Source organism: Phocoena phocoena, chromosome 3 (assembly GCF_963924675.1).
Source record: "Phocoena phocoena chromosome 3, mPhoPho1.1, whole genome shotgun sequence".
NCBI lineage: Eukaryota > Metazoa > Chordata > Mammalia > Artiodactyla > Phocoenidae > Phocoena > Phocoena phocoena.
In genome coordinates, this window is record NC_089221.1 from 64,760,574 (window position 1) to 64,774,903 (window position 14,330).

At 42.1% G+C, this 14,330-nt stretch overlaps 1 protein-coding gene across 1 annotated transcript in view; it reads left to right on the plus strand.

Annotated features, from left to right (window-relative positions):
- RASGRF2 (Ras protein specific guanine nucleotide releasing factor 2) overlaps positions 1-14,330 on the plus strand; it is a 234,112-nt gene that overhangs the window by 134,418 nt on the left and 85,364 nt on the right. The window contains exons 16-17 of the mRNA XM_065874125.1: positions 6,052-6,177; positions 8,717-8,806. Of these exons, the coding sequence (XP_065730197.1) occupies positions 6,052-6,177; positions 8,717-8,806 (216 nt within the window). The remainder of the gene's footprint in view (positions 1-6,051; positions 6,178-8,716; positions 8,807-14,330) is intronic.

Here is a 14,330-nt window from a genome sequence, read left to right on the forward strand (position 1 = left end):
CAGAAGGCGAGAGAGGTGGCCCCTGGTGTTGGGGCCGTTAGTTTTTAGGGCTGGGTAATTTCATAGGAGGAAATGGGAGGATTTCCAGCTACTTTGGGGAAGCAGCAGAGATTTCCAGGAATTGGGCCACCGCCCACGTTTTGGCCTTTTATGGCCAGCCTCGGAACTGTCATGGCACTGGTGGGTGTGTCATTTAGTGTGTTAATGCATTACAATGAGTGTATAATGAGGCTCAAGGTCTCCTGGGAGTCGGATCTTCCACCATCTTGGGCTTAGTAGGTTCTAACTGTTTTTTGTGGTATCCTGTTCTTCTACATGGTTGTGTCATTCTTTTAAGGGTTGTGCTCTGCCCTTTTCCTTCCTGTCTCAGTTGGACGGAGGAAATAGGCAAACTTATGGGCAAAGAGAACCTATGAGCAAAGGGCTGAGGGTAACACCCAGTGGTGAAACCCATTTCTGAGAGCAGGGGTGACCAGTGCTTCTGAAGGGGCAGCTTTTGTCCAGTTTTGACGCCACGCGCAGCTCTGTAGAGGAAACCCTGCTATTAGTCTTCCTGGGGCTTTCTAGCATCTAGTAAACTTTTTAAAACTCTCCTGAAGAATCCTCCTCTTCCTCCTCCTTCTTTTTGGCCATCTTAGCTGTTAAGTGTACAGTTCAGTGGTGTTAAGTATATTCGCATTGTTGTGCAATACATACTTAGAACTTTTTCATCTTGTAAAACTGAAACTCTATATCCATTGAACAACTCCGCATTTCTCCCTCCCCCCAGCCCTTGGCAACCACCATCTTCTTTCTGTTTCTATGAGTTTGATTACTTTAAAAAAATTTTTATTTATTTACTTTGGGCTGCATTGGGTCTTCATTGCTGCATGTGGGCTTTCTCTAGTTGCTGTGAGCAGGGGCTACTGTTCGTTGTGGTGTGTGGGCTTCTCATTGTGACGGCTTGTCTTGTTGCTGAGCATGGGCCTTAAGCACGCAGACTTCAGTAGTTGTGGCACGCAAATTTCAATAGCTGTGACATGTGGGCTCAGTAGTTGTGGCTCGCGGGCTCTAGAGCGCAGGCTCATTAGTTGTGGCACACGGGCTTAGTTGCTCCGCGACATGTGGGATCTTCCCAGACCAGGGCTTGAACCCACGTCCCCTGCACTGGCAGGCAGATTCTTAAGCACTGCGCCACCAGGCAAGTCCCAAGTTTGACTATTTTATATGCCTCATATAAGTGAAATCACACAGTATTTGCCTTTTTGTGACTGTCTTATTTCATGTAGCATAAGGCCCTCAAGGTTCATCCATGCTGTAACATGTGCCAGGATTTTCTTCTTTCTTAAGGCTGAACAATATTCCATTGTATATATACTCCATATTTTCTTTATCCATTCCTCTATTGATGGACATTTGGGTTGCTTCCATCTCTTGGCTACTGTGAATAATACTGCAGTGTACATGTGTATGCAGTTATCTCTTCAAGATCCTGCTTTCAATTCTTTTGCATATATACCCAAAAGTGAGATTGCTAGATCATATGGTAATTCTATTTTTAATTTTTGGAGGAAATTTTTGTTTTTGATAGTGCCTACATCCTTTACATTCCCATCAACAGTGCACAGGGTTCCAATTTCTCTGCATCCTTGCCAACACTTAATATTTTCTTTCTTTTGATAGTGGCCTCCTAACAGGAGTACAGTGAGAATCTTTCTCCTTTTTCGCAATTTCCCAGAGATTGCATTTTAATTTGGCTAATGCTTAGTAGTATAGGTATGAACTTTTTTCTTGAATAGAGGAGCAAACGAAAAATCTATTTCTTTCTGCATTATAGACTAAGTACGTGTCGTAGTTGTAAAGGTCCTCAGTCAAGCTGCCCATTACCCATCTTGATTAATTCTTACACTTTAACTTGCACATGGATTGTTCCACAGTGGTCACCAAGTTCCTTAGTTCTGGTCTTTGAAGTCCAAGCCCGAAGTGCATAGCGTTGGTTCAATGCCATATCGTAAGATCTGTTTGGCCTGCTGTCTCAGATAGAGGTGTGATCACTGGTAGGAATCAGTAGTTTTACCCCAGGAATGATAAGCTGGAAAAAGGTTAGACTTGGGGAGACCAAGATAAATGAGAAAGAAGGAAATCAAGCTCCCAGGGAATGGCACTGACAAAGGCTGCAAAGACTTGTCAGTGTAGGTGTTGGGCAGAGGTGGGATCAGGGATCATTGTGGGCACAGCTAGCATCAGCTAGAGAGCTTGTTATGTAGCAGCTCGGTTAATTTCTGACTAGGGCCCAGCAGATGGAGAGGGTCCATGAATAATGGTGTGGCAGAAATAGTAGGTTCTTTCTCACATTAGAGAAATAGCCAAAGTTGAGGGCTTAATGCCTCTGTGTTTCTCCACTGGATTTTCCCCAAACAGATGATTTGCGGTTAGCATTTCAAGGGTCAGGTTATCCACATGGTTTGCAGGGTAGAAATATGATTTTGCAGTTCCCAGGTCAAGGTTAAATACAGAGCTTCTCTCACTGTGGGAGGTGGGGACATTCCAGGGTTGTGTCCATGTGTGGCCCATGGCATTTGTTGAAGCCCATTAGAGCCAACTTCATCTCCAGAGATGCCCGCTCCTCTGCCCTATGTGTCTTAGTCATGTCTACCCACTAATATGTGCCCCTTTATCTCTCATTTTTACCATGATTTCCACCCCCCTCCAGCAATCCTTCTATTAAACACTTTGTTTTTGGCCACCTCATTGCATCTTGATTTTTTGTGTATGGTAAGCGGGCCTCTCACTGCTGTGGCCTCTCCCGTTGGGGAGCACAGACTCCGGACGCACAGCCTCAGCGGCCATGGCTCACGGGCCCAGCCATTCCGCGGCATGTGGGATCTTCCTGGACCGGGGCACGAACCCATGTCCCCTGCATCGGCAGGCGGACTCTCAACCACTGCGCCACCAGGGAAGCCCAGCATCTTGATTTTTTTTTTCTCTTTCTATAGTTGTCTTCTGATTATTTTTAATGTATTTACTTCCCATCTTGTTCTTGAAAGTATTTAAGGTGGTAGTTCAAAGAGGCACATGGTACACTGGATTAAAACTAAAATAGATAAGGAAATCAGGCAATGGAGGAAAATCGTATGAGGCCATGGGTATGGTTAGTGAACAAGTGAGTACTGTGTGGTCCTCTGCAGTTCCTAAAGTCACTCTGATTTTGGTTCTGAATGTAATCAGTTATGTGATTCATATTGAAAGCTAAGAATAGATTGGTGTGCAGGCACATCTTTTCTTGCTCCTGAGACTTGAGAATAATTTATCCTGTGGATCCTCATAAAGGAGACACTGTGAATAGAAAGCTTAGAATTATACTGGGGTCTAGGGAGCTCTTTGGCATTTTTCTGAAAAGGTGAAACAAAGGAATTATAGATCTAGTTTTTCCTTTTATTTTGCATTGGTATATAGGCAATACTGATCAGGAATAGTTGTAGAAAAGTCATGGATTAAACACTTTACTTCAGTGTCAGCCTGACAAGTTGTGTCTGTGTCGGTGTGTGTGTGTGCGCACATGCACAGAATGTCTACAGAAGCCAAGAGTGCTGCCGTATTAACTCTGCTATCTAGTCTTGAAAATTCCAGTTGGCAAAGCAAAGGGAGACAATGATCTGTCTTTAATTTGAAAGATGTTTGCGTGTGCTTTGCATAATGGTAACACTTAAGACAGCTGGCAGACTTGAATAAGAAGCCCTGTGCCAAGAGTTTGTACAGTTTCTGCTTTTCACCTCAGGACGCAACTCCACAAACCTCATTGCACAAGATCAGCTTCACCGTTAGGCCCATACTGAGGTCGTGGGTCTCCCTCACTACTGTCCAGCTAGACAGTTTCAGGGTACCCTCTTTGAAAAATGCTAGTAACCTTTGTCCAGTTTTATTGTCATTGCAGTTGTAATGCCAGCCTTGCAATATTTCCTGGCAAGAGAACTTCAAATGACATGAAGGGAAAGAAGAGAAATAGGAAATATCCCTCAAAATGAGCAAGACTGTGAACTTCGGAGGGAAAAATAATGCAGTTGGTTTCACCTCCACCCAGTTCCCAGATCTGTTCCAGGCTCACCCAACATTCATTAGTGCCCCTCTTTCTTCCTACCACGAAGTCCCCACCTTCTGCTATCCTGGGTCCTTCTAAAAAGCACAAATATCAGCCCAGCTCACATCCAGATTCCACCCAGTGGTGAGATCTCAACAAAAAACATAACCGACAGCAGGCAAGAAAGGAGAGCCATGGGGCAGCTCACTCACTGTGTTGGGTCTCTTACCCCATCAGCGTTCTCTTGGGCCATGGCTGTGCAACCAGTCTAAGCATCGCTGCACGACCCACATCACTAGTGTCTGTTTCTGTATTCTTAGTTTGAAAATTGCCTGCCTGTGGGCTGAAAGTGCTCCCAATTTTAGCATTTGTTTTGAGCCCACATCTGCCCACTCGTTCTGCAGGCTAAGCTGCTCTGCATGGAACTTGACTGAAAGTGAACCTGGCAGAAGGAAACACTTCTTTCCCCCCACAGTGCTGGCATGTTTTCTCCTCTCTGTAGGTGCCCGTTTGCTTACAGTGTTATTCTGTGCTTTCCTGTTCTTTCAGTGGACTTTCGGGGCCTGTCCAACTCTCTCGCTGGGAAGTGTTTTGGGTTCCGTGTAATTGCTGACTAAATGATTTGCTCATTTGCCTCAGAGGAATGAATGGTTGAATCAGATCAAGGACATACATTTGATATTCTGCTTGCTCTTGCAAAGCAGATGCCTTCTATTACTGCATTTTGAGGGAGTTATTTAGAAAATAATAAAACTAACAGCTAAGCACTGATTTTTATGTCTCCATCCTGCATCATTGCCAGCTTGACTGTAATTATGTCATTGGAGGAAAGATTCTAACCATTTCCCTTCCCTGGCCCCTTTGTTTTTCAAAAGAGCTGACTTGGGGCCATATTTCTAAGGGAGTAAATCACATGCAAGTGTAAAAATGGCTTTATGTGAAGTCATTAGGGATTTTGTCAAGTTTGTTGAGTGAAATCTTGAATGGAATGGTAAAGGGAGTTGAGTTGAGAGTAGCTCTGCTGACAGGGGTAAATGGAAAACTAGTGGAGGTGATACAGCTTTTGTCGGTTGATGAAAAGCCCAAGGAAAAAGAAATGGAAGAGTTGTTGGAAATTTATGATATTTTTGTAGTGCTTTTCCTGAAAAGAACACACACAAAGTTGTAATTTTACCTGGTTACTAAGCTAGCGCAAGGGATGTGGTAATAGCTTAAATGTGACTCTGGACTGTTTCTTTTACTCATGGGATGTTAGCTGCAGTGAAGAGGCACAGATTATCTTAAAAATCTCTCAACTGTTCATTGTAAAAATGTCCACTTGCTTCCTGCTGATCTGTAGCTCTCGGACAGGGCTACCCAATAGAACCTTCTGGGAGGATGGAAATGCTGTTCAGTACTGTAGCCACTCACCACACGTGGCTACCGAGTACTTGAAGTGTGGCCAGTGCAAGTGAGCAAGTGAAATATTCACTTAAATTTAGTTTTCATTTAAACTTACATAGCCACTTTGGGCTCGTGTTACTATTTTGGACAGTACAGCTGTAGATCCTTAGGCAGGGGGGCTCCTTGAATTGTCTTAAGGGAGCAGCCCAGGCAAAGAATTAATGAAGTCCCAATTTTCATTTACCATCTGGAAAAAGTCCCTCTTTTCCCACTCCAAGAAGGCAGAAACGTTCTGGAGGGCGTGGAAGCCACTGCATATCCTCTTCTTTTTATCAGTAACATCTGTTGTGTTGAACAAAAGGGGCTTGGGAGGGTCAACCAGGCTCAGCAGGGTCAGCAAGACAGGTGTGGAGATGAGCCACAGTTAGACTTCGTGTCGTTAACATTCTGCCAGGAAGAGTGACTCGATTTCATGATAAAGTCCTTTAAAATATAGACTGACATGAAATGCTTATTATCCATAATGAACTTTTGTGTTTCCATGCATGATACTGACAAGAAGCTCTTGAATTCATGGCCTGGTTGTTAAAATTCATGATGTTTTAAAGCAGCAGTGCTAGAGTCTGCGCCGGTGGACCGAGCAGGAGTGGAAAGCTCCCCCGCGGCAGATGCCACCGAACCTTCACCTTGCAGGTCACCCTCAACTCCTCGGCACCTCCGCTACCGCCAGCCCGGAGGTGAGCGCTCAGAAAGGGACTCAGAAACACGCAAGCGAGGGATGATTCTAGCTCCTGAATCTTTTGTTTGCCTTCCTATTTCACTCCCCGAATATTTTTAGTCTCAGTTTTGAAAAGTAATGGGAAGCAAATGTTACTGTAGGACCAAGTAGTAGAAAATAAATGATTAGAGAGTATGTCATTAGTATAACCAATATTTATTTGACCCCATCATTGCATGACACTTTGTGTGGAGTAACCTGAATTGAGAAGCCTGTTCTTAGTTGCTAGTTGATTGAATTTCAGTGCTGGTTTCACCAAAATGTTCCCAGACTCTGATACCTTACCATGAATCCCAGTGTAGTCTGTATTAAATAGGTTCATCTGGGACACAGAATTGTTGGGGGGGACCTTATTAAGAACACTGTTTCAGCTAAAATAAAGTCCAGTTGCATGGAGCGCCAATCTTCATTATTGCTAGGGGCAGAATCTGGTATCTTTTCTGTAGTTATGAAAATTATAAAACATTATCCCATAATTTGTTTTAGAATATACCAAATGTTTTCTAATTGGAGGGAAGACAGAACAAAAGACAGAAATCTTTTATCTCCTCATTGCTCAAATAAATATATCCAAATTACAGTTGTTTTAGAAATGTTTTCTTCTTTTCTTCTCAAGCCAATTATTTCAAGTTGGAAGGGAAAATTATTCAATTATGAAACCAGATTCACCCTAAGTAACCCATGTAAAACGTAGACGTTTTCTGACTCTCATACTCCTGCTTTAAGTAAGGCAGTGTAGCAAAAGATAGAGTGCATGGCTCCAAATGGTCATTTCATTTGCAGCCTTAGCCTCGTGGTGGAAGCTGTTTTCATTGCCATCACCTCCAAGAGAAGCTAGTCTGGGTCAGACTGTTGTCAGCAGATTTGCCCTGATGGATATTAGCCCTTTGGGGCTCCTGGTCAGTCATGGGTCACCCTGACATTTGGATAGCTCTGAAAAACCAAGGGTAACAAGCTAGATTCCCTGGCTTGTTATAGGACTACTATGGAATTAGCCAAATCTCTTTACTCTTCTTAGAGGCTTGGTCAGTCCAAGCCTTGGCAACTTCTTTGACCATTGCCATGTGGGACAGACTCCCTTGAGTTCATTAAACCTGTAAGAGTTTGGGGCCAAAGTCTGTGAAAGCAAAACTTTACCAAGGCAAGATTAAATGCTGTCCACTTGGTTACTATTATTAGAGCTCTGTTTTAGTACGGTCTCTTTCATATGTTTATATTCATTTAAAATGTTTTTAAATTTATATAAACATCATTTGGAAATCTAATCCTGTTTGTGGATTAACTAAGTCCTTTGTTTCTCTCCTGATCTGACTAAATCCCAGCGATACAGGAAGAAAGCCAAAATCTGTGATAATATGGTGGATCCAAATGGGGACAGTATCACACATTTTCTCACTGTGTAGCTGAATTTTGCCTGTTCATCTGTCTACTTGCCACCTTGCTTCACAAATGTTTTCAGGCTACTGCTGAAGGAGAGGGTAGATCTGTTCTTTGCTTTCATGCTTGGGTACATTAACCAGCTCTTTGCTTCCCCTCTTATTTATTTTAAGCATGACTATATAACTTTAGGGGCAAACTAATCAAAAATCACAGAATCACAGTGAGCTATCTTCACTAAAAGCCTGAGTGAGAAAAACAGTGAGGTTGTCAGCAATATTAGCAAATGCTGTGTGTAAGTATCTGCGTGAGAGGGGCTGCCTAAAGGTGCTGAGTGCATCCTTCGATTTAAGAACCCATCTCTGCTTCTAAAGGTACTTTGAGAAGAAAATTCCATCAGTAAAATGTAGAATATTTTTTAAAAATATTTTTTATATTGAGATAAAATTCACATACCATAAGATTCACCCTTTTAAACGACACAGTTCAGTGGCTTTTATCTATTCACGAGGCTGGGCAGCCATGACTACTATCTCATTCCAGAACATTTTCATCACCTCCCCCACGAAGGGACCATGGACTCATTAGTAGTCACTCCCCATTCCCATCTCCCCGCCAGCCCCTGGAAACCACTAATTTACTCTCTGTCTCTATGGACTTACCTAAACTGGACATTTAATGTAAATGGGATCATACAATATGTGACTCTTTATGACTGACGTTCACTTAGCATGATGTTTTCAAGGTACATTCATGTTGCAGTATGTATTAGTACTTCATTCCTTTTCGTGGCTAAATGATATTCCCTTGTATGAGAATTTTTGATTTGGTTTATCATTTCACCAGTTGGTGGACATTTGATTGTTTTTACTTTTTGGCTGTTATGAATAATGCTGCTATGGATGTTCACGTATAAGTTTTTGTGTAGATGTATGCTTTCATTTCTCTTGGGGCTATACCTAGAATGGACTTGCTAATATAGAATCTTGTTATTTGCCTATTAATAAGGACAATGCAGGGTATTTGCATTCATCCAGTGCTGGAATGAAAATGAGAATTTTTATTACGTTATATTATCCAACTGCCTCACCATGCCATTTCCATTCTTTTGAAATAACCAGGACAGACCGCCGACAACTCCCACTGCTCTGTTTCGCCTGCTTCTGCTTTTGCAATTGCCACAGCTGCAGCAGGACATGGGAGTCCACCTGGTGAGTAGGGGCCAGCAGCTGAGTGCAGACACATGGCAATGTATGGTAAATCAGTGGTCCTTGCCTGCCGGCGTCTTGATGATACACTGGGCAGTTTCTTAAGAATGCAGATTCCCAGCTCCCTAAGTCAGTGCATCTTGGCGTGATACCATCTTTTAAATAAGCACCTTCAGGTGAGTCTCACACAGGTGGCCTGTGCGTAACCCTTTTGAGAACTTCTGTATCAGAGAAGGATGTGTTATTTCTTTCATGTTGTTTTGTGGAGTTCTTTAACCTTTTTAGCCAAATTGTCGAGAACACGTGGTTCCCTTTTAACTGAGTCCAGTGCTGAAAGCATATGCAAGGTGGGAGGGAAGGTTTGTGGAGGGGGCGGGGAGGAGGGAGGGATCTATTGCTTTAGAGGACGCAAAATTCATTTCCAGTAGCTCCATGATGCTTTCTGAGTTGCTGTCAGTTAATCTTCAGGGTAAAGAAGTACTTAAAATAAAAGCATGGTATTTTAAATAGATGAAAAATTATATTCATGATCTCTGTCCTCTTCTCTCATGTGCAAGGAGGACATTATGTTAAAATAAATCCATATGTGGTTTAAACAGCCTTGTTGCTGTAAGTATCTTCACCTAAACTAATTCTCTGTGTTCCGGGAGTGTATTTTTGGTGTATTTTGTTAATTAGCCGTTGCTCATCTACCAGAGAAGTCCATTTCCAAAGCCTATGAACCTATATTCAACAATAGTAACTGGTAGGTACTGTCTGTGTGAAATCTTTCTAAGTTGAAGTAAGTACAAAGAGATACACTGTAAGGAACATGAATTACCATAGTAATTCATAGTTACCTATCTATCTATCTATCTATCTAGATAGATAGATAGATATCCCATCTGAATGGAAAGTCTTTGCACTTTGACTACATTCCACATCTTAACTATTTTACCACACACACTTCACTGGATGTAGTCAGGCAAATTGGGGATGTTCTTTACCCCAAATATTCCCAGAACCTTCCCCTCAGTTCCCATCAGTATAACACAATACAGCCTGTAATGGTAATAGTATTGATGTCTTCTCAATCCAGTCGGCTTCTGTTGTTGACTACATGTTATAATAATGAACATTTCTTGGATGAGATAATAAAGGAGTCTTCCCTACACTTCCGGCAGAATTGGTTATCAACTGTGATTTGCTAAGACCTTCTTCTGTCTTTTGTTCTCACAAGCTAGTCTGTCTTTGGAAAAAGTGAAATACAGAGCTTCCTCGCAGGTCTCTTAATTTAAGTGTGGTTTGTAAGGGAAAATAGTTTTTAGGTCAATTCAGGATGAGACCATTTCCCCATTTGCTGGAGGCTGGGTCGGGGAAGGTATCTTTTTTTCACCTGAGATTGAAGCAAAGTTCTAACGGAGACTGGCTTTCAGACTTGGGCTTGCCCATGCCTGATGGGCCAGAGGATAAAGTAACCACAATAGCCAGGTCTTCCTCACTATCCGAACACTGCTGCTGCTCTGTGGCCTGTTCCCGCTTCTCCCCTGCAGCCGAAAGAGCCTTAGCAAGAAAGCTCTCCTCAGTGAGCCAGCTGAGGAGGGGCAGACTGCTGACTGACGACAGCCAGCACTGCTAGGTGCAGGCTGGCCTGGACCTCCTGTTTTATCACACTGCTGCTGATGTTGCCTGTAATGGGGTCTGGAGCCACATGATTCAAGTTTAGACAGAAATGACATAAAGGATGGCTTTGGCAGTATCTTTGGCTCCACCGTCAAGGCAGCAAGTTGCACAGGGGTCAGTTTCGGTGGCTAATGGTGGTACGAAAGAGGGTCTGTTTTGGAGTAGGGATCAGTACGTCCCTGGGGCTCGGCTGCTTCATGGATCTAGCCCCACAGGAGAGTCCACCTGCCTACGAGAACTTGGCAGAAGGGCTCAGGTTCATAGGCCACTAGGGCAGGTGGACGCGGAACAGAAAGAGAGGAAGTGCTAGGAAGATGATCTGGACTCCTTGGCTGGTCAGGGAGAGGAGAGCCTGCTACTGCCCAGAGAAGCCCTAGACCCAGACAGACAGGTGTCTGAAGGAAGCTAGTGCTACCTAATGTTTAAGTCTCAAACCAGGCTTTGTATCCACTCTCTGAATCAGGAATTATGACCCGAATGCACACTGGAACGTGGAGAGCCTGCAGAGGTGAGCAGGAGGGAAGGTGGTGTAGATAAGTGAACATCTCATGCTCACATCCATTTTTCCAGGCTTCCTGTCTGCTTGTCTGGCTGCAATATGGGACCACCTGGTGGTGCCGCTCTGCTGTGTGTGTGGCTTATAGACTGAAACAACGTGCCGCCCGGCCAAGCCATGCGGTCTGCAGAGGGGGGCTTTCATGTTTCAGGCTCCTCTTCGGGTTCCCTCTTGCTTTAATCCTCTCTCACCTCCCTGCCCTCAACCTCTACCTCTATCAAAATACACAGGAATCTGGCAACTCTGGGTTAGAACTGTCAGTTAGTGACTATGCTTTCAAATACTCACTGCAGGCATTTGCATGTAAGCCATTTCTCTTAAATGATTGCTTAGAAGGTAATTTTACTGCATTAAAAGGTATTTAAATTTAGCAAAAGGATGGACAGAAAATTTTCTTCGCAAAGAGGCCAGATAAGACGTGCATGCCGTAAAGTCAGAGAAAGTTGATTTATCTATGGAAGGTGGCCTGGTATGTACTCAGGATTGCCAGTCCTGCCCCTCGGGTCTGAGCCTACCTGATTTCCACACACACTGGAAAAGACTGGAATTTCCCCTCTGGTTTCTTTAAGGACTTAGAGCCTGTCCTTTCCAAAGATGGGTGTCTCTTCCTTCCATGTCATGCTCCATTTCCTTGTAGACCAACAGGAGTACCTCTGCGGGAGAGGAAGGAAAGCCTGATCTGTGGGCATGATTGTGACACGATTAATTCTTCTTAACTTCACATTATAAAGAGTTCACAATTTATTTAGTGCTTGCCTTGCGATTGGCAGCCAAGTTACATTAGGCCCACTGTGGATGGATCCGGGATTTGTGGGGTCTAACACTTACACAGTCTGCCTCAAGGAAAAGAATATAAAATTACAAACCTTTAGAGCACCTCCCAGGGCTTTGGAAGAGGCCCATACACATTGAGAGGCACCAAGGCTTAAGCTTCCTGGTAAATCTGTTTATGAGTCCAGCCCTGATCATTCTTGGAATCAGAGCAGCTTTAGGAAATTTTGATCACGGGGTGGTGGGTGGAGGTGGGAGTGGGACCAGTGATCATCAATCAGTCAAATAAGTGCTAACTCTATAAGTTTTAGCTCTATGCAAGACTGAGACAAAAAAACAGTGAGTCTTACGAGCCACCACACTGGCTGAAATGTACTTTCAAGCATCTGCTCAAATTTAGGAGCTCTGCATTAAAGTAGAATTAAAGTCTGTGCCTTTCAGATGGCTGCTGATACAGGGAATCTGCAGGTGCAGTTTGGATATAGTTATGATATGAATAGAAATGCAAATCCAATAAATACACATATCAGGGCATATCATGGTGCTTACTATATACCTAAAGCTCTGGGATTAATGATAGGGTTTATGAAATGATCTAAAATGAACTATGAAAGTGTGAGGTGGGTTATTTTTATGAGAGTAGAAATAACGGCAGTGGAGGTACTACAAGCAACTCTTGATTATCTGTGAAAAGATTATAGGTTTTACCATTCTATGCAAGTCAGAGTAAATTAACAAAGTAGAGGAATGACTGAATGCATTTATAGGAAAATTAATGGCACAGTTACAATTGCTTAGAGAAATAGTGAGTTCTTTACTGGTGGTGACTTCATATTTGTAAAATAGATAATTCATAATCTGTTTTTTCCTCTGTCAAACCACTCAGGCTTGTGTAGCCAGTAGTAGATCTGAGCTTGGTGTGAATTGGGCTTGGACTCACTTTTTAAAATACCAATAACTGGTCCGAACCCCAGAGATTATGACTTGATTGGTCTGGGTACATCTGGGGCATCAGGATTTTTAAAGTTCCCTATGTGATACTTATGTGGAGCCAAGATGGAGAATCACTAAACTAGATGGAGGAGGTGTATTTGTTCCTTCTCTGGTTGTAGCATTCCTACAACAAGTTTGAGACATATTTTTTATTGTTTTTTTTTCCAAAATATATAAAAACCATTTTACAATAAAAATGTCTAAAGATAGCTAGTTGAAGTTAGGGAGACAGAATGTATCTCATTTACATTTTTTAATGAAAACATTATTATCACTATTATTAATGAAAAACAAAGAGCTTTGGCAAACCAAATGTAAGTTAACAGTGATTCTAAGTCTTACTTTAAATTCTTTCTTTATTTTTAAGTGTCATGTGTACCACAGTGTATTTCAACTTACGTATTCACTACTGTGTGCTCACCATGGAAAGTTTAATTTCCATCCATCACTATGCAGTTGACCCCCTTAACCCATTTTACCCTCCCCCATGTCCCTTTCCCCTTGGTGACCATTAATCTTTTCTCTGTATCTATGTTCGTTTTTGTTTGGTTTGGTTGTTTATTTTATTTTATTCCTTTTGGTTGTTTATTTTATTTTATTTTTTTATATTCCTCATATGAGTGAAAACATACGGCATTTGTCTTTTTCCATCTGACTTATTCCACTTAGCATAATACCCTCAAGGTCCTTCCATATTGTTGCAAATGGCAATATTTCATCTTTCTGTTATGGCTGAGTAGTATTGCATTGTGCATATATACTACCTCTCTAACCATTCATCCATTGATGAGCACTTAGGTTGTTTCCATATCTTGGCTATTGTAAATAATGCTACACTGAGTATAGGGGTGCATATGTCTTTTTGAATTAGTATCTTCATTTTCTTTGGATAAATACTCAGAAATAGAATAGCTGGATTATATGGTAATTCTGTTCTTAATTTTTTGAGGAATCTCTAAACTGTCTTCCATAGTGGCTGCACCAATTTACATTCCCACCACCAGTGTATGAGTGTTCCCTTTTCTCATCATCCTCACCAACACTTGTTATTTCCTGTCTTTTTGAGAATAGCCATTCTAACTGGCGTGAGGTGATACGTCATTGTGGTTTTGATTTGCATTTCCCTAATGATTAGTGATATTGGACATCATTTTATGTGCCTACTGGCCATCCGTATGTCTTCTTTGGAAAAATGTCTACTCAGATCCTCTGCCCATTTTTTAATCAGGGTGTTTGTTTTGTTGTTGTTCAGTTGTATGAGTTCTTTATATATTTTGGATATTAAACTCCTATTGGATATATGATTTTCAAATATCTTCTCCCATTTGGTAGGTTGTCTTTTTGTTTTGCTGATGGTTTCCTTTGCTGTGCAGAAGGTTTTTAGTTTGATGTAGTCTCATTTGTTTATCTTTGCTTTTGTGACCCTTGTCTCAGGAGACATATCCAGAAAGATACTGCTAAGACCAATGTTAAAAAGTGTACTGCATATGTTTTTTTCTAGGAATTCTATGATTTTAGGTCTTACATTCAAGTCTTTAATCCATT